This window comes from Anopheles nili, chromosome 2 (genome assembly GCF_943737925.1).
Source record: "Anopheles nili chromosome 2, idAnoNiliSN_F5_01, whole genome shotgun sequence".
NCBI classification, from domain to species: Eukaryota; Metazoa; Arthropoda; class Insecta; order Diptera; family Culicidae; genus Anopheles; species Anopheles nili.
The window spans coordinates 77,284,618-77,309,195 of NC_071291.1; the positions used below are offsets into that span (position 1 = coordinate 77,284,618).

Consider the following 24,578-nt stretch of genomic DNA (forward strand, 5'->3'; position numbering starts at 1 on the left):
CAAAACGAACTTATGCCATATTATATTGACCAATCGACATCGGCGGCATTTGGCGGAAAAAGGGGAAAAAGCATTCGCGCGAAAAAAACCTCCCCATCGGTGGGGGTGCAGCAGGCTGATAGGGGGTGAAAGAAAAAAAAATGTGCACTCATATTTGTATTATGTATGTCTGCCGACAGGGCAGGCATTTTTCTTGCAAGGATAACCGTGCGGTGGACGGGGAAAACCGAAGCGAGATGGTGTTTCTCACAAGCGTTCATATATTTTCCCGGAATCGTCCTTTTTCTATGGCTTTTTTTTTGTGCCTGACCCGCTTCACCGCACTCCTCGATTCATCTCGCGATCGTCGTGGTCATCAGCTTCCTGAGCGGGAGAGCTTCCTGTTGCGGCACGGTGACGGTGCAAGGACGAGCAAGGACGAGCAAGGACGAGAAATCCATCTACTACCACCACGCAGGCGATGACGATGGGGCAAAAAATATAATTTAAAAAAGCAATAGTTTTGTTTGTTATTATTTTATTTAGCGCATTGTTTTGCCTGTGTGTGTATGCGAGGATGTGAGTCTGGACGTCACATAGTGCTCCATCCCGGCCAGCAATCCTCCATCCCACCACCACCCCCCCCCCCCCCCCCCCCAACATCCCTTCTGCTCCACAAGAGTACGTACAGTTCGCTAGTGTATAATGTTCCCTCGACATTGAGGTCCTGACAGTTGCGGCGCGTGAGGTGAGCGTTGCATACTTCACGGCCCAAACGGAGTGGGATCTTGTTTTTTTTTCTGCGGCCGTGTCCTTTTTTGCCTCTACTTTCGCGTGCGGTGTTTTATTTGCCCTCGCGCCATCCCACTCACTCGCACTCGGTGGAGGGATTTCGGTGGCGTTGGTCGTCTCGCTCGCTCCCAATCGAGGGAATCGCTTGCCGTCCCGCTCTGACAGGAATCTAAATCGCATAGAATGCAACCGGACCGGTCCATTGCTTGCTGCGACCGATGGCCAGCTTGTGCTCTCTCGCACACCCACCATGGAGGATGTCCTGGCGGCAGGACGACGACGACGACGATGACGATGACGACGACGACGACGACGGCGACGTACACGTACGTAGCGAGTTAACATATAAAGTAGTAAGTGTTGCATACTTTTTGGCTTTTAACCATGTACATCGTCACTTGACAGTGTGGCCTCCGCCGCTTGCACCCAACACCCACCCACCCACCCACTGCCCGGCTAAGGAAAAATGACGAAAAGAGCGAACGATCATCGTCCGGCTGGCGAATTCGAAAGGACATCGGGTCCGTTCGCCAAGCACGGCTGGGATGTGTGCGTTTTATTGCAACGTGTATGCTGCATATGCTCCCACCCACCCATCACCCACCCGCGAAGTGGAATGGGGAAGGGGACGCCATTTTTTTGCTATCACTTTTGTTTGTTTTGTTCCGTGCTTCTTGTTTCGCTAAATAAGAACTGGTGCTGGGTTTTTTTTTCGTGCACCGATAAGAAAAGTGAAATGTAGGTGGTTAGAAGTCATGCTACATAGAGGACTCGTGTTCCCTCCCCCTGCGTGGGTGGGGCGGGAGGTCCTGTTTCGGCAGTAGAAACAGTTAGCATAAGCACTGGCTGACCACTGGCTCTGGGCGCGCTGGGTGGTGAAATGAGAAAGCCCGAACCAAAGCGAGGAAGCCGGATCATCTAAATTAAAAACGCAAAAACAACTCAAAAGGAGCAAGTCACATAGGCGGGCCAACATCAGCGAAGGGTGCAGGACATAGCTGGTGGAGCGGGTGCAAAAAATAAAAACGAAGAGCACCGAGTAACGCCGCAGCGTTGATCATCATCTGATATAATATTTATGCTATTTATTTATTCATTCTTTATTCCCATTTTTGCGCCCGCCGGTGCGATCGACTCGCGAAAATCGAGTCCCTCCTTCGGGTGGTACCTTCGAGCGGTCCTTTTAGCGGCTTTTGGGGCGGCTTTTGGGCTAGTGGGTTGGCCAGGTTTTTACATACGAACGGGCGCGTCGGTGAAATTCCGGTAACCGTGCGGCGTTGGGGACGGTTTGTTATTAATGCGCTCAGGAATTTTGTTATCCTTTTAAAGGATTGCATCACGGGTTGCTTTTTTTTTGCGCCTGCTGGTCGTTCGTGCAAGCGGTATTTGTTCAAGCTGATATTTTACCAGTGCTCCACAAACAATAGTTGCCGCTTAGTGCTTTGCTGCGGTCGGAGCTGTTGATGTCCGATTTGTGGCACATCCTTTTCTTCGGAGCCTCTCGCTCCATGCCACTGGCTTGAGGATTCGAAACCACGAAGTACTGCGACATACACGACAGTACATACTCACACAGCATCACGTGGGATGTGGCCTTCTGTTCGTGATTAGTACGAGATTTGATTTTCATCCATCCCCAAAACCACCGCCGCTAACTATCTTTCTGCTGGTGTTCTTTCTCGCTTTCCCAATTCACTCGCATATCCTTTTTTTTCTAAACGTTAACGCAAAAGGTCCGTACAATTAAATGGAAACAAAGTCACTTCAAAGAATCGCTTTCACCGAACTGGTTGATTGGGTTTTTCTTTTGCTCAATTATGATCGAAATTCAACGCCCGGAAATTCAAAGCCTTCAGGAAACAAGGGACTAAATAGTCACAACAGAGACATTATGCCCAGCACTGGCTTTGATGTTTTCAGTGCAGATCCAATCTATGCTTTCAATTGATTTTATACAATCGGTATTTTAATATGAGCCCTAGAAGCCAACCGGAAACAACAGGATTTAAGGACATAGTTTATTGATTTTACGTTTTTTTGTTTAATGATGGAATCATCTTGCTCAGAGTTGCATAGTGTAAATTATGCTGTACATCAATAGCTTCTTGCAAAATAAGCGTTTTAAATGAGATTTCCATTTAAAAGCTTGTAATTGGTGTTCGATTCTGCATCGTAGGTCCTGATTAATTTACACACATCCATAACCCAATCAATACACGAAACTCGCACACTGATCGATCAAACCCTTGTTGCGAGCTGGCGCAAGGATCCCAAACAGCGTCCCAACGAGCTGCCACTTGTTGCTTCCTTTCGCTGTATAATATGGGAATAAATATATAATAGAATATGCACCCGAGGCAGGGGAATAGGAGGGCCCCAGGACATCGACACCCGGTAGAGTCCTTCTCCGGCAACTCCTCTCCCAACCATTGCCTAGCAGCAAGAATGACAGTTCCACCATGTCCAGCACCGGGAAGCGAAAGTCGTCCAAAATCCGTGACCCTGGTCAAACGAGCGGAAGATTAACCATCGTCGGTGTCCTTTCCCGCCCTACCCGGCATGTCCTGAACCGGCTCACGTGGCACGAACCGGCGGGCGTGCAAGGATTTCGGCCGCCAGCCCACCTCGGTGGAAGTTTGTGTTGAAGAAATGCGGATGAAGGTTAAATAATGGTTTCCGTCCCTTTTGACGCTTGCTTTATTTGCCCAGCACGTGCCCGTGTGCGAGCGATTCGAGTTCCGCACGTCTGTGGCTGTGTGGCTAGCGGTGTGTGTATGCTTCATTTTTCGAGTTTTTCCAATCCTTTTTTTGACGACCCGAACCACATAAAAACCCCACCGGCTGCGTGGTGGGAAAACCTTTCCGAACAACCCCCTGAGCGTGGGGGTTGAGCGTTTTCGTGCCACAAAACAATCAAACGGCGTGCTTCGAGAGAAGGGCTGGGAAAATGATTGCCACCGCGCTGCCGTTGAGTCGTCCCTTTCGGAAGGACCTTCCGCCGGGCGAGTGAGAAGGACTTAAAAGAAGAAAAAAACAACCGCGCAAAAAGGAGTGAAATGAAGACTGCCTCGGTTAAGAACCGCCACTTGTCACACACTTCAAGTGGCTTTTGGCACTCGGGTGGGTTTTCCACCGTTGGGCCAAGGCCGGGCAGGACATCGGTCTCAACGGTGAGTTCATTCGCCCTTCACGTTGGGTCCTTTCCGGATGGGCAGACCCTACGGAGCGCTTAATCGCCCCACTGGGGAAGCGAAACGGACACGTGTATTTCGGTTTGTCCTTTTCAGGCGTCGCCGGGAGCAAATGACACGGCGACGTACAAAGGTGGAAAATTTAAAATATTTTCCACACACCTTCCTCGCTACCACTCCGGTTTACCCTCTTGGGCAGGAAACGCGCGAGTGCTTTTTAAATAGAAAACCACAATATTCAATTGCGGTGGCGTAGTGGAACTCGACTTCGGTCGCCGGGAGGTCCTGGTGGGTGCTCCTCCGGAAACTGTCACCCCTTCGACCGCCATTCCCCCACAAACCACCTCTAATGAACCACCGCTGTAATGATGTCCGTCATGCGGAAGGACGACCCGATCGTCCTTTCGATTCTTTCGATTCACTGTCGCGAAATATGGCGCCCAAATGAGGCGGAAAATTGCCAACCCCCTGGCCGGTGGCCGCTTCCGTGATAAAGATTGTTTTAAAATTTATTCACCACCGTCGCGTTTCCGGCGCGTTTTAAATGCCAAGCGGCGGATAAAAAGTAGCGCCAGAAAAATGCAGCCTTCCTTCCAACCCCGCAGCAACCCTTCGCAGGAAAAACCGATGCGGAACGATCGAACGGATTGAACGGAGTTCCGTTTCCGTTTAGATTATTTTATGCATTTCCCTGCACGGTTCGTGGTGTGGGTGGGTCCTTTTTTTCGGTCCCCCGATTTCAGCTGCATACCAACCGATAATAATGTCGATGTTTTCCCACTACTTTCCCGCTCGGAACAGGTTTGTGGCTGCGGTCGTGGGCTCAGTTCCGGCCTCCGGGACTGGGACATTAAATATTTAATTAATATAATTAATATCGCCTCACTTTATCTTTGTTTTATCTCTTTCGCACACCCGCCCACTCACCGGGCCCCAAACGGCGATAAATGTTATCGTAATTAATAGTAACAATATTGTCATCGAGCAAACGGACAAACACACACATGCTCGAAAGCAACGCTAGTAGGCCGTGAAAATTCGCTCGAAATTATGCATCATGATTTTTCCGGTTGGGGGCAATGCTGAACGAGAAAAGTGGATGAAAATGAGCAGTGTTTTCCATCCCACAAGAGGTGCTGGAGTATGAAAGAGTCCTGAGTCCATTTCATCTGATCTAAATAGCAACATCATCGTATCGCTACTGGGTCGTGGAAATGTCGTGGCACGAAGAAAAGGCTGCACAAGAAAAACGGGAGAAAATGAGCTGCATTTTCCTTCTCGAAAAAGGTACTGATCAACGATGGAAGTCCCTAAATTATCCGTTCTATGGAACGACAGCAACAAACCGCTTCTGGGTCGTGGAAGTTCGCTCGAAACTATACCCCATAATTTTTTTATGCGAAGGAAAAGGCATTCCCAGGAAAGAGGGTGAAAATAAGCAGCATTTTCCATTTTGAAAGAACTCCCACAGCACGCTTTATTTAGTCTAAAGTTTTAATCAATCTATTATCATCAACAAATCTCTATTAGACCGTGGAAATTCTTTTTAAGTTTTGTATTTAAACTTTCCCGACTATAAAAAACACAGTACGAAAAAAGCGAGTGAAAATGAGCAGCGTTTTTCTCCTCGGAGGATGTCCTGGTATGTTTTTCTTCAAAAATTTGTTATTTTAAAATTATCAGCAACAAATCGCTATTCGACCGTAGAAATTCCCCTCAAATTATGTATTATAATTTTCTCGACTAGGAAATAGCCGGTACGGAAAAATTGAATGAAAATGAGCAGCGTTTTCCACCTCAGAAGAGGTCCTGGGGCACGTTGTATCAGTTCTGAAGAACGACACCAAAAAATCGCTGTTAGGTGGTGGAAACTCGCTTGAAATTATGTATCATAGTTTTTTCGGCAAAGGAAAAACTCAGTTCGAGAAAAGCTAGTAAAAATAAAGAGAATTTTCCACTTAGAAAAAGCTTTTAGGCAACGTAGAAAGTCTTGTTATGTGTTTTAATTATCGACAGCAATAAATCACTTCTGGGTCGTGAAAATTCGCTCAAAATAATGCGTCATAATTTTTACGACAAGAGAAAAGGCATTAGATGGAGATCAGGTAAAAATGAGCTAGATTGTCCATTGGAAAAGAGGTTTATCAGAAACAAATCGCTTTTTGACGGTGGAAATTCTCTCCAAATTATGTTTTATAATTTTCCTGGTAAGGCAAACAGCAGCACAAGATAAAAGAAGGAAAATCAGCAGCATTTTCACCTCGGAAAATGTTGTGGTGGACGTTATATTTTTGTTATTTGTTATTTAAATATTATCAAAAACAAATCGCTTTTAAACCGTGGAAATTCTCTTCAAATTATGTTTTATAATTTTTCTGGTAAGGAAAAAAGCAGCACGAGAAAAGCGAATGAAAATCAGCAACGTTTTCTACCTCGGAAAACGTCATGGTGTACGTTTTATTTTTTTTAATTTGTTATTTAAATATTATCAAAATAAATCGCTATATATCGCTATAAAATAAATAGAACGCCACTACAAATTATGTATTATAATTTTCCAGGTTAGGGAAAAGCCAGTACGAGGACAACGAGGGAAAATAAGCTGCATTTTCCGCATCGGAAGAGTTGCGGAAGCATGTTTTATGTGTACTGAATAATATAAACAATAAATCGCAATTAAGCCGTGGAAATTTGCTTGAAAACATGTATCATAGTTTTTCCAGCAAAGGAAAAACGCATAACGAGAAAAGCGAACGAAAATGAGCATTTTACACATCAAAAAAGGTCCTGCTTCAAGTTTCATTTGATCTAAATGTTATTAGTCATGAATCACTAATTTACAGTGTAAATTAGCTTTTTTCCTATGCAATGTGGCTTTTCCGATCAAAGAAAATCAAGTACAAAAAAAGTGAGTTGAAATGAGCTGTTTTTCCCATTTCCAAAAATATTGGCCGCTTAAAATAGTGACAGTAAAAATTCGCATCAAAAACGCTTCATTTTTCGATTTTTAGCGTTTTAAAACGCTTACGTGAAAAGTGTGCGTCAAGTGTGCGCCGAGTGTGCGGAGTGTACATCGAGTGTGCGTTGAGTGTGCGTTGAGTGTGCGGAGTGTATATTGAGTGTGCGTCGAGTGTGCGTCGTGTGTGCGCCGAGTGTGCGGAGTGTACATCGAGTGTGCATCGAGTGTGCGCCGTGTATACCCCCCGTAAGATCGGTACCAGTCGGGGTTACCTCTTTTGCTCATGCGCTCTTGGTACTAAAGTGGCAAATTTTGCTCCGCCGACGAAATTTTTTCGGCTCGACTCTTCGAAGCATGCGCTCCTGTTACTTTTGCTGCCGTATTTTTTTCGTTCGCGGGGTCGATCGTGCGCGCTCTTTCTTACGTTTTGCGCATCGTTTCTTTCGTTTTGCGCGTCATTCGCGGCGGAAGTAGCTTACCGTGTGGTGCATTCTTTGAACGATTTATCAACAAAAGGGCGCATAAATGAGCCCTAGTGACCTTTCGGAAGTGTTTTAAGTGATAGAATAGCAATTATTTCATTCTTGTTTTATCACATCAGTTTATTTGATCGTTCGTGGCCATCACGAGGGCAAAAATAACCTACATTTTAATCTTTATACGCGTCCCACGCCCGTTTCGCGAACACGCGGCCCTTTATCGCTTCCCTGGGGCGTACTTAACCTAGAAATTCGTCTCCCGTGGCCCTTACAAGTGTATTTAAAGCATATTGTCATCAGGTTTATCGTGTTAAAGCTCTCATTCGAAATCGGATCGTGCAAAATACGCCCTTTCATCACCAGGGCCGCCACATTTCACCGTTTGCCGGATTATCCTTTCCGTCGTCCTCCGCCGCTGCCGAGTGTTCCTTTTGCTCGCCCTGGCTGCTCTCACCGGCACGCCGCTGCCGTTCGTCGTCGTCAACCGGATCGTCCCGCACCGCAAAAGACCGTAAGCTCGTTGGCATGAAGGGAGAGCTGCCGAAATTGTGCCCCAGCTTGCCGAGACGGCTCCGTACCGGCTGATCTTCCGGCGAAGGTGGCGTGGGAAAGATGGCCAGCAACCGGTCCATGTTGTGATCGCTCAGTGTGCCTGCAACTTTCGCCAGCGGAGTCCGTAGTGTCGTCGTTCCTTTCTCATCGTCATCGGAATCATCGTGATGTGCCGGGGTTGGGCTTGCCGGTGGACTTGGCACGCTCGGGGAGGATCTATCCGTGGGTGGATCCTTTCTCGGAGGCGGGAAGGTTGAAGAAGACATCCCATCCGAGGTGTTCCGCAGTGAAGTGAACAACGGAAACGGCTGGAATGGTGGCACCGAAGATGGTTCTCCCGTGGGAAAAGGAATGCCCGCGGGAAACATCAGCGACAGGTTGTTGGCGAAGGTCCGATTCAGCAGCCCGTGTGTGTTGTTGTTGATGTCGTCCGGAGGTTGCAACGGTACACCGGCAAAACCAAAGCCTGGGAAGGGTGCTTTGCCCATAGGGAAGGCCAGACAGCTCTCGAGGTGTTTGCGTACGCGCTTTTTCAATCCTTCGTCCACCGAGCCAAGCGAATCAAAATAGAGGCCTATCTCGTCAATACATTCGCGGTATCCGGTGGCGAATTTTTCCGGCACCGTTGGGTCAACGGCCATCGCTACAGACAGACGGCGACGCTCGATGTCCTGCAGGTGTTTGACCGTGAGATCGAGGATGTCCGCCTTTTCCAGCTTCGAATGGCGCACGGGCTGTGTGGAGGAAAACCGGGTTAATGTTGGTTCGTTTTGGAGGAAAAGCCAGCTACAGCTGGCGATTGATACTCACGTCTTTTTTCATCGCGTCCAGCAGCAATCCCTTGAGGTCGTTCAAGTAGTTGTTGATGCGAGCGCGGCGTTTCTTTTCCATAATGGGTTTATTAGTCTGTAATGGAATAAAAGCGGGAATAAAGAATTACAACATGCACTTATGAGCTGACGAAATTTACGATTTAATCCTTTTTCGGCCTAAATCTGTTGAACTGTACATTAAACCAAGTTGATAATACACATGTCTTATCCTTCCACACAATTGAAACAAAGCTGTCGCACCTTCTGGAAAGATTTTTACACATTTCACTAGCCCAATTAGTGAATAATTTTTCCCACTTCACATCACTTTGTTTCTTTCTATGATAGCCATATTCACTTGCACAAGTGTTATCCAACTTCTATTCACTGCTCGCACTTACCTTTCGTATCTCAGCCTTGATCCTTCGCAAGTAGCTCTCGGATGCGTAATCGTCCTGCCGATCGTGCGAATTCAGCTTGCTTGGGTTGGCCATTTCGATCGCTGGTTTGCAGAATCCTTTGGCCCGAACTGCAGTTCTTCCACTTCCGGGAAATGTTTCACTGTACACTATGAGATGATCCTTTCCTGGGTTCTTCTGATCCGTTGAAAACATCCGTTCGATCCGCCGTAGTTCTCATCGCTTCGATTAGTAGGGAGTTGACACACGAAATCTGCATTCGCGTGTCCAAACTATGCAACCGAACTCCACAGAAGTGAGTGAGCTCCGACACCGATGGCATGCGAGACGAGAATGCCGGCTCGCACGTCGACGACTCACTCGATGTTCGCATTCTCGGTTGCACATGCCGCGGCACATTATAAACATTATCATGATTAACAATTTAACCAAATTCCCGCACCTCTCTTTCTCTCGAGGGACCCCTCGTGTTCACGTTGCGCACCTCTCACTTGCACGCGCGCACGCCGATGCATCTTCCGTCCCGGCGACAGCCAAACCAGACGTCGGTTCCGACCCACGATTCTTTTCCCACGCCGAGACCATGGCCACCTTTTTCCAGCGATGCAGCAACAGCAGCAGCTGACCCATAAACCTTCACACGCACACACGCAACAGTCGACCCCTCCGACAGGATGTAAACAATCTACGGCGGAATCGGTGGAAGAACCGGAGCACACACACGCGTGATGGGAAAAAAGGGGGAAAAACTTCGAAACTTATGGGCCATTGGTTGGTGGGAACTTGGGTTGTGAGAAGGCCGCCGAGAAGAACGATTCTTTCTCCTCCTTCTGCTTCGTCGTGCGCATGGTGTGTGTGTGTTCGCCCCTTCGCCGGCCCTTTTGGGCCAGAGCACCGAATTCCCACACTTTGCGCGGTCACCCCTGCGAAGGAACTCGTCCGGAACTGCGATGGGAAAGCGCATGAGAAGCGAAAATACCGTCGCACCCCTCTTTTTTGAAGGCCAACCGGTGGGGACCGGTGGTTTTTGTTTTTGCCACGCTTCAGACCGCTTTCGCTTCTCGGGTTTCTCTTTCGCATCCGCATCCGTATCCTTAGCGCCACCTTCCGTTTGTGGAGTTTTGTGGCTTCCGTCCAACGATGGTTCGTCGTGTGGATTGGCTTTTGGATTGTGCATCGTAATCGAGATCTAGTTACCGGATGCTTTCTTCCGAAGCGCGCTCGGACACGCGCGTATGTGGCCAGGAGAAAATTGGGAAGTGAAACGAAAAGTCGATCCATCGAAAGTCATTGAACTTTTTGGGTCGTTCGGGAACTAAACTAAGCTTAATTAGTTTAAAATATATCAACATATCCTGTTCGACCTGGTAGAACGTCCTATCGTCCTTATCCATGCACGTAATCCTACCAACTAAACAACCGTGGATGTCGCTTCCCGACAGTTGAACTGTGAAGCGATCATGTTACTGAATCCTCACCGTGTGGCAGGACTATTCCGGCATCTCACGTGGGTCCTTTTCCCAAGAAAGAACCTCTCCCGTATCCCGCAGTGTCTGTTCCTTCGCTCATCCGGTAACGCCAACGTACCAGGAGGGTGAAAAAAGGAAGCCGTAGAGGGGCAGAGCAAATAAACAAGAACAACGCTACAGCGAACACGCGGAAGAAGTGTGAGAAAAAGTTAATCCTCTTGCCAGAGGAAACCCTCAACCCCGTCAGCAGGGAGAGTGTTTTTTCACCCTAGTCCAATGCCCTTTTTCCCACAGCAGCAGCAGCAAAGAAAAGGACGGTAAATTAGCAGCTCGACACGCAAGGACGAGACGTGGAACCAGTAAGCGAGAAAGGTAGGATAGATCTGCAGCAGCGAAATGGTCTTTTGATGTGGTAACGTTTGCGGAACACAACGCCGATGGGATGAACACTTCAACGATATCGAAGAGTTGGAACCGATGTTGCCATTCTTTTGCCCCCTGTGGGAGTCGTTACCGGCGTGCCGAAAGGTGGTTAGATAATTAGATTGTTTTTTTTTATTCATCAAGTGCATAAAACACGATTCTGGGAAAGTAGGGAATGTGTAAAAAGTAAATACCTTAACATTTCAACGAATTAATTATAAAAAAATTGAACTAAGAATTAATGAGTTTCGATGACTGAAAATAATAACATACTTTGCTTATTGCAAACCGATCAATCTTATTTTGAGTGCAAAGAGAATAGCTATAACTGGGGCTTATTGATCTTATCAGCTGTACGTGTAGTACTGTATTTGAAGGAAACAGAAGGATCCTAATGATCTTGATTACGGACCGAGAATATAAAGGAATTGCCCAGAAAATTATAACTATAGAATATATAAGGATGACAAGAGGTACAGCTTGGCTAAAACATTTAGTAATATATATATATATATTTTTTTTTAGTAAACTTGGTAGTTCCATTGCTCGCTTCCCTTATCAGTTACGTTAGGCTGTAGCACGATAGTGACAATTAAGCATAACAATCGTAGTGGAATATGAGAATTTTAAATTCACAAGGAAACTGGTGTTAGTGCCTATCTTGGGGACGGTCAGAAGATCGACAATGGAACAGGGGACGGGGACAGAACGAGGCAGTTGAATCTCAGAGCGCTTCATAAGTATCATCTTCGTCCTCGAGCGCGTTCGATTGCATCTCTTTGAGAAACTCATCGACGTGGCTCTTCCGTTTGCTGCTTCGGTGGTGCTTACCTTCACTGCTTCGCCCGTCGTCCTTTTCCTTGCTGGACTTTTTCTTCTTGTGCTTCTTGTCTTTGTCCTTCGACTGATAGAGGACGGGGAAACGAGAGTTTGGAAAGAGACAGACAGACACCCAAACAGGATATGATCAGCGGCACAGCTTTGCGTACTCCTGGTAGAGGGAAATGCCCCCTTCGCGTTGCAACTCTTACGTATTGTCTAACGAAAGAATGAACTTGCACTTACCTTTTTCTCGGAGGAACTTTTTGAACGGCTCACCGACGAGGTCGACACGACGTCCTCTCCTCCTTCCGGCGATCGGCGCTCTTTGGTATCAATCGGAGCCCAGCCTTCGTAGTTCACGTCCAGCTTTCCTTTGGCTTCTGGGGCAATCCGTTCTACCTCCAGTTCGACACTTGAGAGTGAAAGTTTCCGCTCACTAGCTTCAGCATTCTCGCAGTGTGTGACGGAAGGTGCGAGCACCACGATCGCTGACGAATCTCCGTTCCCTCGCAGCGGATTAGAAGCCGCCATGTTCGTTATGCCACTGGTCAACTTAGCGGCGCTTGAGTCGGGCTCAACAGGTTCTCCACCGGGGTCTTCGTCGTCGAATCTGGACACTAGCGGGTTGTGGTGGTCGTCCTCCTCGTCATCACTGTCTCCCGGAGCAGCAAGCATCGTGGGCTGCCGTCCAGGGCCGGCGTCTAGCGTGTCTTCTAGGAACGACTTATCCAACACTCCACCGTCGGGACAGAACTCATCCACATTGTCTATCTTTCCAAAGCTCATGTCGGATGACAGTGTGGTCATGGTGGAACTTCGCTGAGGTTGCTCTTGTCGCTGCGAAGTCATCTTTACCGTATTTACGGCCATGGTAGAGGCCACTGCTAGGTGCGAATTGCGATCCGGCACGATAATAGGATGTCCTGCACCGAGAATGATACTCTTCGTCGGACGAATAGTGGACGAATCTGGTGGGGAGCCTGCGGCAGAGGAGCTTTCCCGGGCTTTCTTTTTACTGATGAGATTGTCCAAGAACCGACCGTAATCGGAATCTTCTGATTTCTGAAAACAAGCAAGCAGAGTACCATTTTACAAAAGTTTCATGACGATGTCGGGATTTAGCAAAAAACTAACCTGAAATTCGTCGATTTCAAGCCGGCAGATGTCTAGGTCTTGTGCGTTCTTTCGCAACGAAGCCTCGAGAGCACACTTCTGCAGATAGAGGAAAGGAATACCGAAGAATTTGTGCAACAACCGCAACCCGAAGCCGTTACGCATCGAGCTGTCACCGTAGATGATCTCAGCGTTGCGCTCCTGACTAGCGGTCTCCACGAACCCGTGCACCTGCTCCGAGGTAATCACCCGATGATGGCCCATATCACAGTGGTTGCCCAGCAACAGCACCGGTATGTCAACCGGCACCTTTGGCAGTTCCCGGCACACGTAATCGAATGTCCATGCCTTCGTGATGTCCATCACCATCACAACGCAGTGTGTACCCTTGTAAACATCGAGGAACTCCGCATCCAGCACCGGTATTTCTGGCTCAGCGCCTGGCCCAGTCGTGAGCTTCAAATTGGAGCTTTTCTGCTTTGATTTTCCTCGGTCAACCACGTCCCATACCTCCACCTTGACGACGTCATCCGTAGCTTTGAACGACCACTGGATCGACGCGACCTGTATCTGCTCGGTGGGTGTGTACTGCTCGATGAACGCCTTGCCCTGCAGCCGCTCCAACAGGCACGATTTACCCACGTTCCTGTCACCTTTGATGACTACTTTCACTGCAAAGAAGAGCCACGATTAGATAAGAAATAACACAGTTGCAAGACGTCTCTTTGGTAGCTTGAACCTTACTGTTGTATTGAACGCCTCGCGAAAATCGCTTCTTAAGCGAATCCGACATGGTCTGTCCGACCGACTCCGGAATCGACACGGCCGGACCGTCATTTTTGTTCGTCAGTTTCTTGAACACGGAAAACATTGTCGGCAACCTCTCCTTAGGTCATCAATTGAACGATAGAAGTTGATTGTAATGTTACTTTCTCAAGTGTACCAGGCACAACCACAAGAGCTATGATGAGAGGTACTTCTGGGAGAGCGTCGCCTCTGCTTACTTTCTACTCTGCATCGTTTCGGAGAATCAACACGGTTCCATTTGGGATTACGATGGGAACATTATCCTGATAGAATAATAGGAAAACAGTTGAAATGTAAATAGGCAATCAAGAATATCTTTCTAGCCCAGAAAAGAAGAACAATATGTTACACATTTTTATGGTTGCACTGAAAACAACAATAACAAAAGAACTCCCTTGAAGATCCATATGGCTCGATTATTACAAAACCTACCTTGCCTAGCGCCATACTTGGTGGTTTCCTCACGTAAAATTGAAGCCCACAAGTCGGCAACTATTGTAAAGGGCATTCAATAGACAGCAATCGTAATGGCTTGACTACTGATAACAATACCACTCAAAACAGTCACACACGTACACAATTTGGCTAGTCATGGACACACAATTTATCCCAATCTCATCTCACATTGTTGAAATTTATCGGTGAAATAATAGACAAAGGGTTGGTTCTGCATGTTCGGTTATGTGTATAATAGAATTGCGTTTGAGTTAATCGTTCTTACTAGTCCGTTAACTATCACAGAAAATAAAAACTATTACCAAATCTACGGAGCTCATAAATACGTCAGGCCTACGGCGCAGACTTATCTATACTGTCATCGAAACGTCAATGTAATGATCAGATGGTTATCATTCGTTGCGGAGTGGATTACTCTTCGGATTATGTTTTGATTTTAAAGCAATTTATATTTTATTTCAAACTAACTACATAAAACAGCATATTGTTAAAATAAACATCGCTTTGGTTTTGACACTGGAACGAGTTTTCATCTAATTACATGAAAATCAGGTGTAATTAAACTTTGTACCCATCACTAGCATTGTTTTTCTTTGCGGTGAAAAGCTCGTTCGTGAGCTTTCAATTTTCGCCATTATCTTAGCAGCATATCTGAATCCAGTGGAAGCTCCTCGATATAACCTCAACGTGTTTTCAACTAAACGAGTTATTTTTATATAGCGCTTGAAACAATCCAACTCATTTGCAAATCGCCTGAAGAATTATTCATTACAGCCGGATACTTTTCGTATGACACAGCATATACAATCTACCAATAATTTACGATTCAAATAAATATGAATTCATAATATTAAGAACTAGTTGAACTATGTAGAACTTTATTCTTTTCGAACACAAATGTCTCACTATTGCATAACCGCCTCGTAGTCTGGACCATGCGTTTCCTAAAACATGGTTTCAGCAATTTCGAAGCATATGAATTACGAGCTGAAGTACTCTATCGAATAGATAAAATATTCCAGAATCTCGTGTTACACCATTGTTGTTGCAAAATCTGTTGGAAAACACGCAATGAGATTATAGATCTTGACATTATTTGTGTTGATCGTTCCAAATAAATCCGGCAAATATCAGAGTTGGATATAGGTAATATCATTGAGATACTCAATGGATTGGCTCTGTACGATTTTATCATCATTTATTTGCCGGCGTCCAATGTAAGACCGATACAACACGGAGAATGATTTAATATGCCACGGGACATTTGTGTGGTTAGGGCGTATTCACGCATATGTTACCACACGCTTAATCCCGAGAGAGGAACGTACCTACTTTCCTCTGGAAATGACGCCGCTGTTGCTGTAAATTTTGCTTCCTACTCAAATCTAGAATCATCCGGAATACTAGTCCAACGACATCGAGCCTCGCAATGCAACACATGTGATGGGAAGCCTGTAAAAAGCACAAATGTGAGGTTAATGCTCTAGGCGTTAGTCCGTAACCGTTCGCTAGTGTTCAACATTTCGAGACGTAACCGGCATGAAGAGAAAGTTTGTTGAGAAGCTAATATCAGTACAAAGCTATAAATCGAAACACTTTACGGGAAATGCAATAAAATATATTTTAATTTGCCGGCGTCTATCATGGGAACCGTTCAACACTCGACGAAAGGTGTTTTTTCGCCACGGGACATTTGTGTGGTTAGGGCGTGCTCACGCACACATTACCGTTTTTCTCTTCTCTAGCCCTTACCGTTTTTCTCCGGAAACCATGCCGCTGGTCGTACAGCACGCCCAAAATCTATGAGGGAAACTTGAGAAAGCCGCACGCATGTGAAGCGACTTCACGCACACCAACATGTGTCGTGCGTTCGCCGTACGCCAGCCCACCGAACAGGAGAGCACATGGCGGACAAACCGCAGCCAAAAATATCACCGCCTTTTTCGTTCGACGCACGCCGGCAATATCTCACAGTATACTCCTGTGATTTGACCATAAATAGTAACAAACTCACAAGAATATACTGCGAAATATCACACGAAAACGAGAGGAACACTCATCTGAGAAACTGAAGAGTTGTGGTATAGATGCGACCGAAAAAAAACCTATCCAAAAGGATGACCGTTTCGCGCATCGATATTCTACTTGTTCAGCGATAACACCGAACTCCACATTAGATAAACGTAAAGAGAAAACAAACGCCATAGCGTGTTCAACAAAATTGATGAAAACACCGATGCGTCACGCACTAGATACTTGAATCCTGAAAATAAGATCTAACCCTATTCTAACCGCCTCACGCATAGTTTCCACCGCTAGAGGGGGAAACCACGCCAAGCCAACTGGATGCGCAAAATGCCGACCGAAGAAAAATCGGTATGCAATACCATCTAAACTCAACCAATTCGTATTCTATTCCTTTCAGTAAGATAACTGCTGAAACTCTATCTTGAATTAGATCTACTGTAGGATACACTGCGAACAACTAATTCTCACCATTTCTTTAACTTGCGAGATCCAAACGCTGCGACCGCGAAACACATCTGCTCATCTCGAAGCCAAAGCGGAAACGGAAACCTAAATGACGTTTACTTTAACGCTTTCTGTGACGTTCGTCACCACTGCGTTTAGATCATCGAGCTCACTTCTCTCTGAATTCGACGATTTGCTATACAGTTTATCGGAGCTATATGTCTTTCGTGAAAAGCACGTAAAATTGAAAAATAAGCAAACAATAATTGTAAAAATCATACTTATTCCGTGAGAAAAATATGATTAGTATGATATAGATACACGTAAGCATAGCAGAAGGCGCACGTGCTGCCCGGGGTTGGATATGCGATTTTTCAATGTTCCTTCGAACTAAGAATTTATTTGTTATTTTTTCATTTACTTACTGATATCCGTGATAAAATAATAAGTTAGTAGGGGTGCTAGGTACAATAAAATAAACTTTGTTCTTCTTAATCACGCGTCTGTTCATTCGTGAATCTGAAAAACGAGCCGACCGAGACAGACGGGATTTGGAAAAGAAGTGGAAATGCTTTGTAAACTTTTATCGAATGCATCCTGCATCTGCCGATCCTTGTTGTAGGCTACTTTCTAGACTACCCTCCATTGCAGTACGCTCGTATCCATACCCCCTGCCGAAAGAAGGCGAACCCCATCGTGCATAAATTGTACCGCCGTCACATGACTACTGTGTCCCCTGTAACTATGCGATAACGACTGAAAACACCACAAAACAATTATTATGCGAAATCCGTTAATTTTACTACCACAAAGCACAGCAATTACCTTTGGCTGCGAAGCTGGATAACTGAAGAGGCGAATTTTGCCGAAATCATCAGCACAAACCAGGAATTGCTCTTCGCCATCCTTGCACACACTATTGATGTCCGTGCCGTCGAAGTTCTCTGGCCAGATACCGATCGTTTCGAAGCTCACCGCACAGTTTTGTGTGTCCCATTCTAGATTCTTTACTGTACTTTGGCTCGTAATTTGCCGACATAGAGTAGGATTCCCTGGAATCGAATGGCATACGTTAAACATCGAAGTTGTTTCAGTTTACGTGATCTCACTTACAGTAAAGAATTTCATAGTCGCCTGAATTTGATCGCAATACCTGACTGTCCTTTGACCAATCCAAGTGTGATATGAAACTTGAGTGACCCTGTAAATAGAATGAATTACATATCATACATCGAATGGTTACAGCAAACATTATCCATTCTTACCGTGCATTTACCAATCTTCGAAAACCGGTGCGGTATCTTCGTGCACTGATAAATGTATATAGAATTGTCTTTGGAACCAACAGCCAGAAGGTTGCTGTCCGGTGAGAACAGCAAACACTGTATCACCTCTTGCCCATCGGTATACGTGGCCAACAGTTCGCGTGTCACTATGTCGAACACCGACCATCGGCCTCCGACGCCACCAGCCAAGATCACGTCGCCCCCATTCGCGATCTGAACTGAGTGAATGGGTTCACCGATATCCTTACTCCACACGACCGAGTGCGACAGCGAATCCCAGAGCTGCAGCAATCGATCACGGCCGCCAGTAACGAAATGGGCCACTTGCGGGTGCGTCGATAAAGACCATAGGATGTCCGTATGTCCCATAACGATAGGCACGAGGCTGAGGGTAAAATCGCCTGACAGGATGCAATTTTTCGTCGTACCAACAAGCAGCTGAGAGCCTTTGCCTTGTGCAACCACGCGAACTGCTCCAAAGTGGGCCTCAACTATCTGCTCCGCTTTCATGTGTAGTGCATCATCAAACAGTAACAGCAGCCCATCCTTGCCACCGGTAACGAACCCACCGTTTCGCAGGGCGCAGATGGTAAATACCGGCCCTTCATGTACTTTCTTTAAGAAGCGGCTGATCACGTTGGTGCCACGTTTCCAGACGGCTAGATTCCCACTCGAATCACCCGTCACGACATCGCCTGTCTGAGTGAACGAGATGGCCGTGACGTACTTGGGCTTTTCAAAGGTCTCAAACACACCCATCCGCTTGTAGAGCATGCCGTTCTGGTCGAGTGACCAGAATGCGATGTGGTTCTTGCCGATCGTGATGATTTGTCCCTTATCCAGCGGATGAAACTCGACAGCTACAACTGTATCGACGGAGCACTTGGTTTCGGTGATCTTGCGACCTCCTTCCTTCTTTTGCCAGTCCCAAATCGAGATGGTTTTGTCCGGGGAATCATCGATGGCGGCCAGAATGCTGCCACTGTCTGCCCGGCTAAACGAGAGGCAGTTGATGGAGCCGGTGAATTCACCGCATCCGATCATGTTCAATGTGGCTAGCGACACGGAATTCCAGATGAGAATGTGCGGCAACGATTCACGACCTTCGTGACCGCCGCACTGTCCACTGGCCACCAGCAGTTTGTTAGGATGCACAGCCAAACTCTTCACATCGTCCGTGTGACCGAGATAATGTCGCTGCGTGTGCTCGTCCATGTTGTACAAGATGACGACAGCCGCCACGAAATACACCATCTCACCCGTCGGCAGCTGGTACAGGTTCGACCGGCAGTCCTTGCCTCGGTAACCGTAAGCCCAATCAAGCCGCAAGCGTTTGTTTGGGGCCGGTTGTACTTTCGTCATCTCATACGTGGACAGTTGTGCCTCGGGAATGTGGATCACGATTGGACGCCCGCTAATGTATAGCTTCACGTACTCGTCGTCATCGTTTTTGCGCTGTACGTATGGATGTGACTGACCCTGGCGGCTGGTGTTGCCACTGAGATTCAGTAGCGATTTGGCCGAAAACCTCGACATGCTACGAAAAACGAGATCCAATTAATGAAGGCAATTCTCACAGGATCATAGGCTAAGGTTACCTTCCACTGCTTCCAGTACCACTTGGGCTTCCGGGAGAGCTGATGAAGTCACCAGTCGACGACCACCGCTTGCCCATGCCAGAAGAGGCGAGTAGGGCATGCTGAGAGTTGGCTATTGCAGCAGCATTCGGTTGCCTCGGTGATGGAGAAGGTGCAGGCGATATCGAGTGACTACTCATTGAGTCCGAGTGCAGCGAACCGTTCGAATAGTGGATGGCCTTTTGCGCCAGGTTCGTCTTCACACGGGATGGAGAGCTGGTCACACGAGATGGACCTCTGCCAAAGCGTTTTTCCTCCACACTTGAGTTGACTGAAAGGGGTATTAGGTATTATGAATGGCAACCCACTTTTTTGTCCGACGAAATGCGTCTTAAATGGCGACTCCTTGAATTAAGGGTAGAAAAACGCGACACTTACGCCTCGTCAGTGTGTTGCGGGAGAAGCGGAAACTTTTGCTGGATAAACTATTCTGCCCACCAGCTGTAACGTTATCGCTGACCGCATGTCCACCTGCTGTTCCTCCCAAGCCCGCTGCTGTCGTCCCGATTCCACCTCTACCGCTACCACTCGTACTGTTCTCGTAGCTGTTATCTATCGTCGCTAGCCGCCGCAGCACATCGGCCAAAGTAGACTTTAGGCAGACTATTTCATCCTTTTGCTCCAACACCTGTCGCTCGAGATCGTATACTCGCTCGACCAGGCCGGCCTTTTCGGTTTCCAGCATTTCTTCTGAAAATAAAAAACAAGGAAGCATCGATTAGTGAACAGAGAAAGGCCAGGTTTGAAAAGCGATGGAGGAAAAGTTCGAATCACAAAGTGCAAAGGGCATTTAGACATAAACGTGGAACACTTTACGCCATTCCTTGGAGCCATTTGACACGTCCTTTTTCCGATCGGCAGTTGGGACGGGTTGTTCCGCGGACATTTGTTGGTGGGTGGAATTCGCCCAAGGTGAGAGCGAACCAATCGACGAAAGAGTGTTACACAATCGAATCGACACTACACGAATCGCTTCATCAGTCTAACAGCGCTAGCATTTTAGCCAAGAGCTTTCGCAGCACATTTTGAGGATGTTTCCTTTTGCGCTAAATGCCGGTTCGGATCGGCGGGAACAAAAACAGAAAGGACACTGACAACGGAGCACCGGTCACAACACACGTCCGTCGAGGGTGACAGCTGTTCGCACTTGGCACGCTAGAGCACGGGAACAGCGGCGTATTTTCCCCTTCTTGCGCGATGTACATGCGCGCATACAACTCTAATCACCCTCTGGAGGAGCATGCAAAGGAATTTGCGGTGATATCACAGGGCCCATCCGAGGGGGTTGACCGCAAGGGAGAATCGTCGGTGAGGGTGTTTGTTGTGCTTTGGACGTTTAGATGCGATAGAACGAGACCACTCAAGGGCACGAACGGGAACGCAACGTTTTGTTATGTTTGGTGCTCCTCGTTATCTCCAGCGTGACTCTATCGCGTTGCAAAATCTCTGCCAGACCCGCCCTGTTCGCATGTGGAAGGGAGAAAAACTCACTGGGGAAAGAGTCGTCCGTTGAGTGGGCCTAGGCCTACCTTTTCTGGTGTTTGAAAATAAACTTAAAACGATTTGTATTTATTGTCCCATCGATTAGGTCTTTTTACAGATGCTGCAATGGACAAAAACACTTCATCATGTCGTCCCCCCTTACGGCAGTAGGCGTTGCTGCTGTTCCTAAGCAAGCGTTTTGCTCCCCGCACTCGACGACTCCGTACTCACCCGAAAATTCATGCAAATTTTTGAATGTCTTCTGCACTCGTACGTGGTTGGTGGTGCTATTGGACGTGGTCGTCGACTGCGTCACCTCGAGGACCTGTTCGTCCACCTCCTCGACGCTGGTGGACATTATGTCATGAAGACGGTGACGATGCTGAGACGGCGAAGATGTCGGTTTCAGAATCTCACCGTCAGCTCCCTGCGTACAGGACCCGTCATGATCGGATTCGTTGCTCATGGTTACCGGAACGGTTTACTCTGTTATTTTTTCCTCCTTGCGTAAACGTGAAAGCCCTTTTTCGAAGAAACAGCTCGTTTATCGGATCGCTCAAACTGACGATAAACTTCCCAAGGTCGGTGTAAGTTTTTTTTCTCACTCCACCGTAATCGATAAAGGCCCTTTGATGGATGGTCGTCGCTTGCTTCATACACTATCTTTTCAAACAGCACGATGCGTAAGTGGCGATTGCTTTGATGTGTTGACCGGCAGGCGCTGGCCCACGTGTAGCCATGTGACGATGTTCTTGCTTTTCGCTTTCCGTTCCTCAAACACACCAACGCCTCCAGTTAGCACGGGGAACACCGCTTAAGGCTCCAATCTTGACGGCAAACCGGCCACACGATCGAATGGGATGTGATGTTTCAGCTAATTCACACATCGAATGACATCATGGCGTGGCCAAACATGGAGACGGGCTGGGACCATCATTCACCCTGTCGCCGTCGTCTGCCGGGGTCCTCGCTTGCCTCTCAGAGGATCGTACGCCTTCCGCTGGTCATTTTCCTTCCGGAGTCGTCCATTTACCGTCGTCAACCGCAATGCTCCACGGGGCAGAAGAAAAAAAAACAGGCACTACACCGGCAAAATAATAATAAGTAGCAAAGCTGCTACGTGCCTCGCGAAGTATGAATAATTCTACCACGAATACGCAGCATATGATTCCGGTGCTCGATGGTGGAGAACAGGGGTTGCGCACGTACGAATGAAAGAAAAAAACGCACAAATTTAGGCACAAATTTACGGCCGTTTTCCTTTTCCAGCTCGCCGTCCTTTGGTGTCGTGCTGGTGTTTGGCGGAATTCCGGAATACCAGAATCAGCACTTTCTCCGTGCCAACAAACGCACCACACTCTGGTACCACTCGATCGATGACGGGGTGTTGGGTTAGTCCCTCGAAAAGGGTACGCTTTTTTCCCGCACGCAGCAGTAGCCGCACCAGCACTGGCAGAATGGAATGAACCGCAGCGCTCTAGTTTGTCACGTCACGAGAAAATTAAGTAGCCCACAATTTCCCATGCCTAATGGGTTCGGGCAGACGGGGGCCGGTTTTTCTCACACTGCACCGTTGTTGTTCAGCTTCGAGCCTCTGTCTTTTGCGCCCTGCTCGAAGGGGAGCCAGCTTGTGGCACAGTTTTGCTTTCCTTTCCAGCTGGCGCACTGGGAGTAGGCTTTTTTTCTGTTCCTGCCACCCCGTGTACCGTTACCGGTATTTGGGGCTCGCAACTCGCAAGATGCTGCACTGAGCGGAGAGAAACCCCTCGCGGAACGACGTATTGTTTTTATTATTATTTTTGGGGATTTGGCAAACGGCCACTAGTTTCTCCAGCGGCGACGAGCTTCTGCTGGGAAGGCCGTGCGATGTTTCACCATAACACTACGGCACCGGGAAACGGGTTGGTACACTGCGGGGGTTGACGGGGCATCCCAGCCCTGCTCGCGTAACCCACCCTCTCTACCGACACGTTTCGGGGACAAGCGGCAAACGATGAAGCTTTTCGCAACTCCAACCAACAGCTTTAAGCTGGTATGCCAGCTTTGCTGTGTAAAACTTGTTTCCTCCGATACGCCGGGGAATCGTTCGTGTTGGTTTTGTTATCACCAAATATTTACACTTGGCACGCTTCGGTTTCGCGTCGATTGATGGCGAACGCGATGAAGCGCACCTTAAACACTCGACGTAGGAACACACACACTCGATTTTGGTATTGTTGCAGGCGCTATTGACACGCAGGTCTGCCCTTCGAAGGGCCTGGAAACTATGGCGCACCGTTTGATCCTGCTAGCTGGTGATTTTTCCAGCAAATTCACCAGCTCTACTACGGTGGCTTTACGAGTGACCCGCAAGCGCGACTTAACCCCGTGTGATCAAGCTTAAAAACTAAAAAAATTAATGCACCCGAGCGGGAGACCCAGCGCTATCCGTAGCGCAGGTGCGAGAGAGAGACGCGAACAAAAACGCACTTCCGATCAGTTCGGCCACGAACACTGGCAACGCAGGCGGGTTGCTGTAGTGGTGCTGCTGTTACGATCACCCCGAGAGAAGAGAAAGATCGAGTGCGTTTTCTCTCTTCTTTTTATTGTCTACAATAATGACATTTTCTAAGCGAGGGAGCCAACTGGTGACAGGTGGTGCCGTTTGACCGTTAGCGTGCATGAAAAGGGTCCTGACAGAGGGTCCTGCGATCGCGATCCCGATCGCCGCCATATGGCTGTATTTTTTTGAGCAATTTTGTAGCTTTTACTTTAAACCATTTCTTGGCCGATCACGTGACGCTCACGGTCACAGGACAACGCAGTAGAAGCGGTCGAAGATGATCGCAAGATGAAAATGACAGGATCAGGCAGAAGTTGTGAGTTACCTACCTAACGATCGCACACGGTGATACTTGATCATCTGAAGGAAGTAGTAATAGCAGGTAAACAACGAACTAGCACCTCACTGTTTGATCCTCCAGTCCTAGGCTATCCGGAGGCTGTAAAGATCCACAAACTGCGTGTGCACGCGATCACGCCCGGATGATCAATTCTGGTTGCGAGTGGATCACGACACGATCGCCAACGTCGATGTTGACGATGACGACGATACCGATTGTTGGTGTGTTACTACTGCTGACCTCTTGGTGGCAGATATGTCCAAAAAAACTTACTTAACTCCCTCTCCTCCGAGCTGTCGCTCCTTGAGGCACGAATCTCGTTGGCCTCCATAACGGCCAACGAGCCGGAGAGCTGTGTGTATTTATGGTTGAATTGAACCTCTTTCCAAAAACGGTATTGAACGACACCCGAAACCCCTTTTACTTAGACCCTCGCGAGTACCTGCTCTTTCTCACTCAGTTTCTACCTCTCTCTCTCTCTGGTACAAGTTTTCTTCAGGGACGCGCGCGATGCTGAATGAATTGGCTGGTCCATTTGGCACAACA

At 47.5% G+C, this 24,578-nt stretch overlaps 3 protein-coding genes across 3 annotated transcripts; all 3 read right to left on the reverse strand.

Moving 5' to 3' along the window:
- Window positions 1-7,524: 7,524 nt before the first annotated feature.
- On the reverse strand, window positions 7,525-9,861 carry LOC128730529 (protein deadpan-like). Its single transcript, XM_053823581.1, has 3 exons — window positions 9,166-9,861; window positions 8,763-8,858; window positions 7,525-8,686 (listed from the first exon to the last, which is right to left on the reverse strand). The coding sequence occupies exons 1-3, from the start codon at window positions 9,376-9,378 to the stop codon at window positions 7,757-7,759; spliced, it is 1,239 nt and encodes a 412-aa protein (XP_053679556.1). The 5' UTR covers window positions 9,379-9,861; the 3' UTR covers window positions 7,525-7,756.
- Window positions 9,862-11,618: 1,757 nt separating this feature from the next.
- Window positions 11,619-13,881, reverse strand: LOC128731927 (rab-like protein 6). The gene is made up of 4 exons (XM_053825085.1): window positions 13,755-13,881; window positions 13,032-13,681; window positions 12,141-12,959; window positions 11,619-11,979 (listed from the first exon to the last, which is right to left on the reverse strand). Exons 1-4 carry the CDS (start codon window positions 13,879-13,881, stop codon window positions 11,800-11,802), a joined length of 1,776 nt encoding a protein of 591 aa, XP_053681060.1. The 3' UTR covers window positions 11,619-11,799.
- Window positions 13,882-17,132: 3,251 nt separating this feature from the next.
- Window positions 17,133-21,616, reverse strand: LOC128721921 (echinoderm microtubule-associated protein-like 2). The gene is made up of 7 exons (XM_053815724.1): window positions 21,382-21,616; window positions 20,047-20,358; window positions 19,630-19,939; window positions 18,011-19,568; window positions 17,859-17,946; window positions 17,571-17,797; window positions 17,133-17,501 (listed from the first exon to the last, which is right to left on the reverse strand). The coding sequence occupies exons 1-7, from the start codon at window positions 21,614-21,616 to the stop codon at window positions 17,376-17,378; spliced, it is 2,856 nt and encodes a 951-aa protein (XP_053671699.1). The 3' UTR covers window positions 17,133-17,375.
- Between the last annotated feature and the right edge of the window lie 2,962 nt (window positions 21,617-24,578).

Coding starts and splice junctions, on each gene's coding strand:
- LOC128730529 (XM_053823581.1), bottom strand. CDS start 9,378: ATGTTTTCAACGGATCAGAAGAACCCAGGAAAGGATCATCTCATAGTG. Junction 8,859..9,165: donor TCAAGGCTGAGATACGAAAG/GTAAGTGCGAGC, acceptor ATTCCATTACAG/ACTAATAAACCCATTATGGA. Junction 8,687..8,762: donor TGGACGCGATGAAAAAAGAC/GTGAGTATCAAT, acceptor TCCTCCACACAG/CCCGTGCGCCATTCGAAGCT.
- LOC128731927 (XM_053825085.1), bottom strand. CDS start 13,881: ATGTTTTCCGTGTTCAAGAAACTGACGAACAAAAATGACGGTCCGGCC. Junction 12,960..13,031: donor TTGAAATCGACGAATTTCAG/GTTAGTTTTTTG, acceptor GCTTGTTTTCAG/AAATCAGAAGATTCCGATTA. Junction 11,980..12,140: donor AAAGTTCCTCCGAGAAAAAG/GTAAGTGCAAGT, acceptor GTCCTCTATCAG/TCGAAGGACAAAGACAAGAA.
- LOC128721921 (XM_053815724.1), bottom strand. CDS start 21,616: ATGAGCAACGAATCCGATCATGACGGGTCCTGTACGCAGGGAGCTGAC. Junction 17,947..18,010: donor CGAAGATTGGTAAATGCACG/GTAAGAATGGAT, acceptor TTCTATTTACAG/GGTCACTCAAGTTTCATATC. Junction 17,798..17,858: donor CGACTATGAAATTCTTTACT/GTAAGTGAGATC, acceptor ATTCGATTCCAG/GGAATCCTACTCTATGTCGG.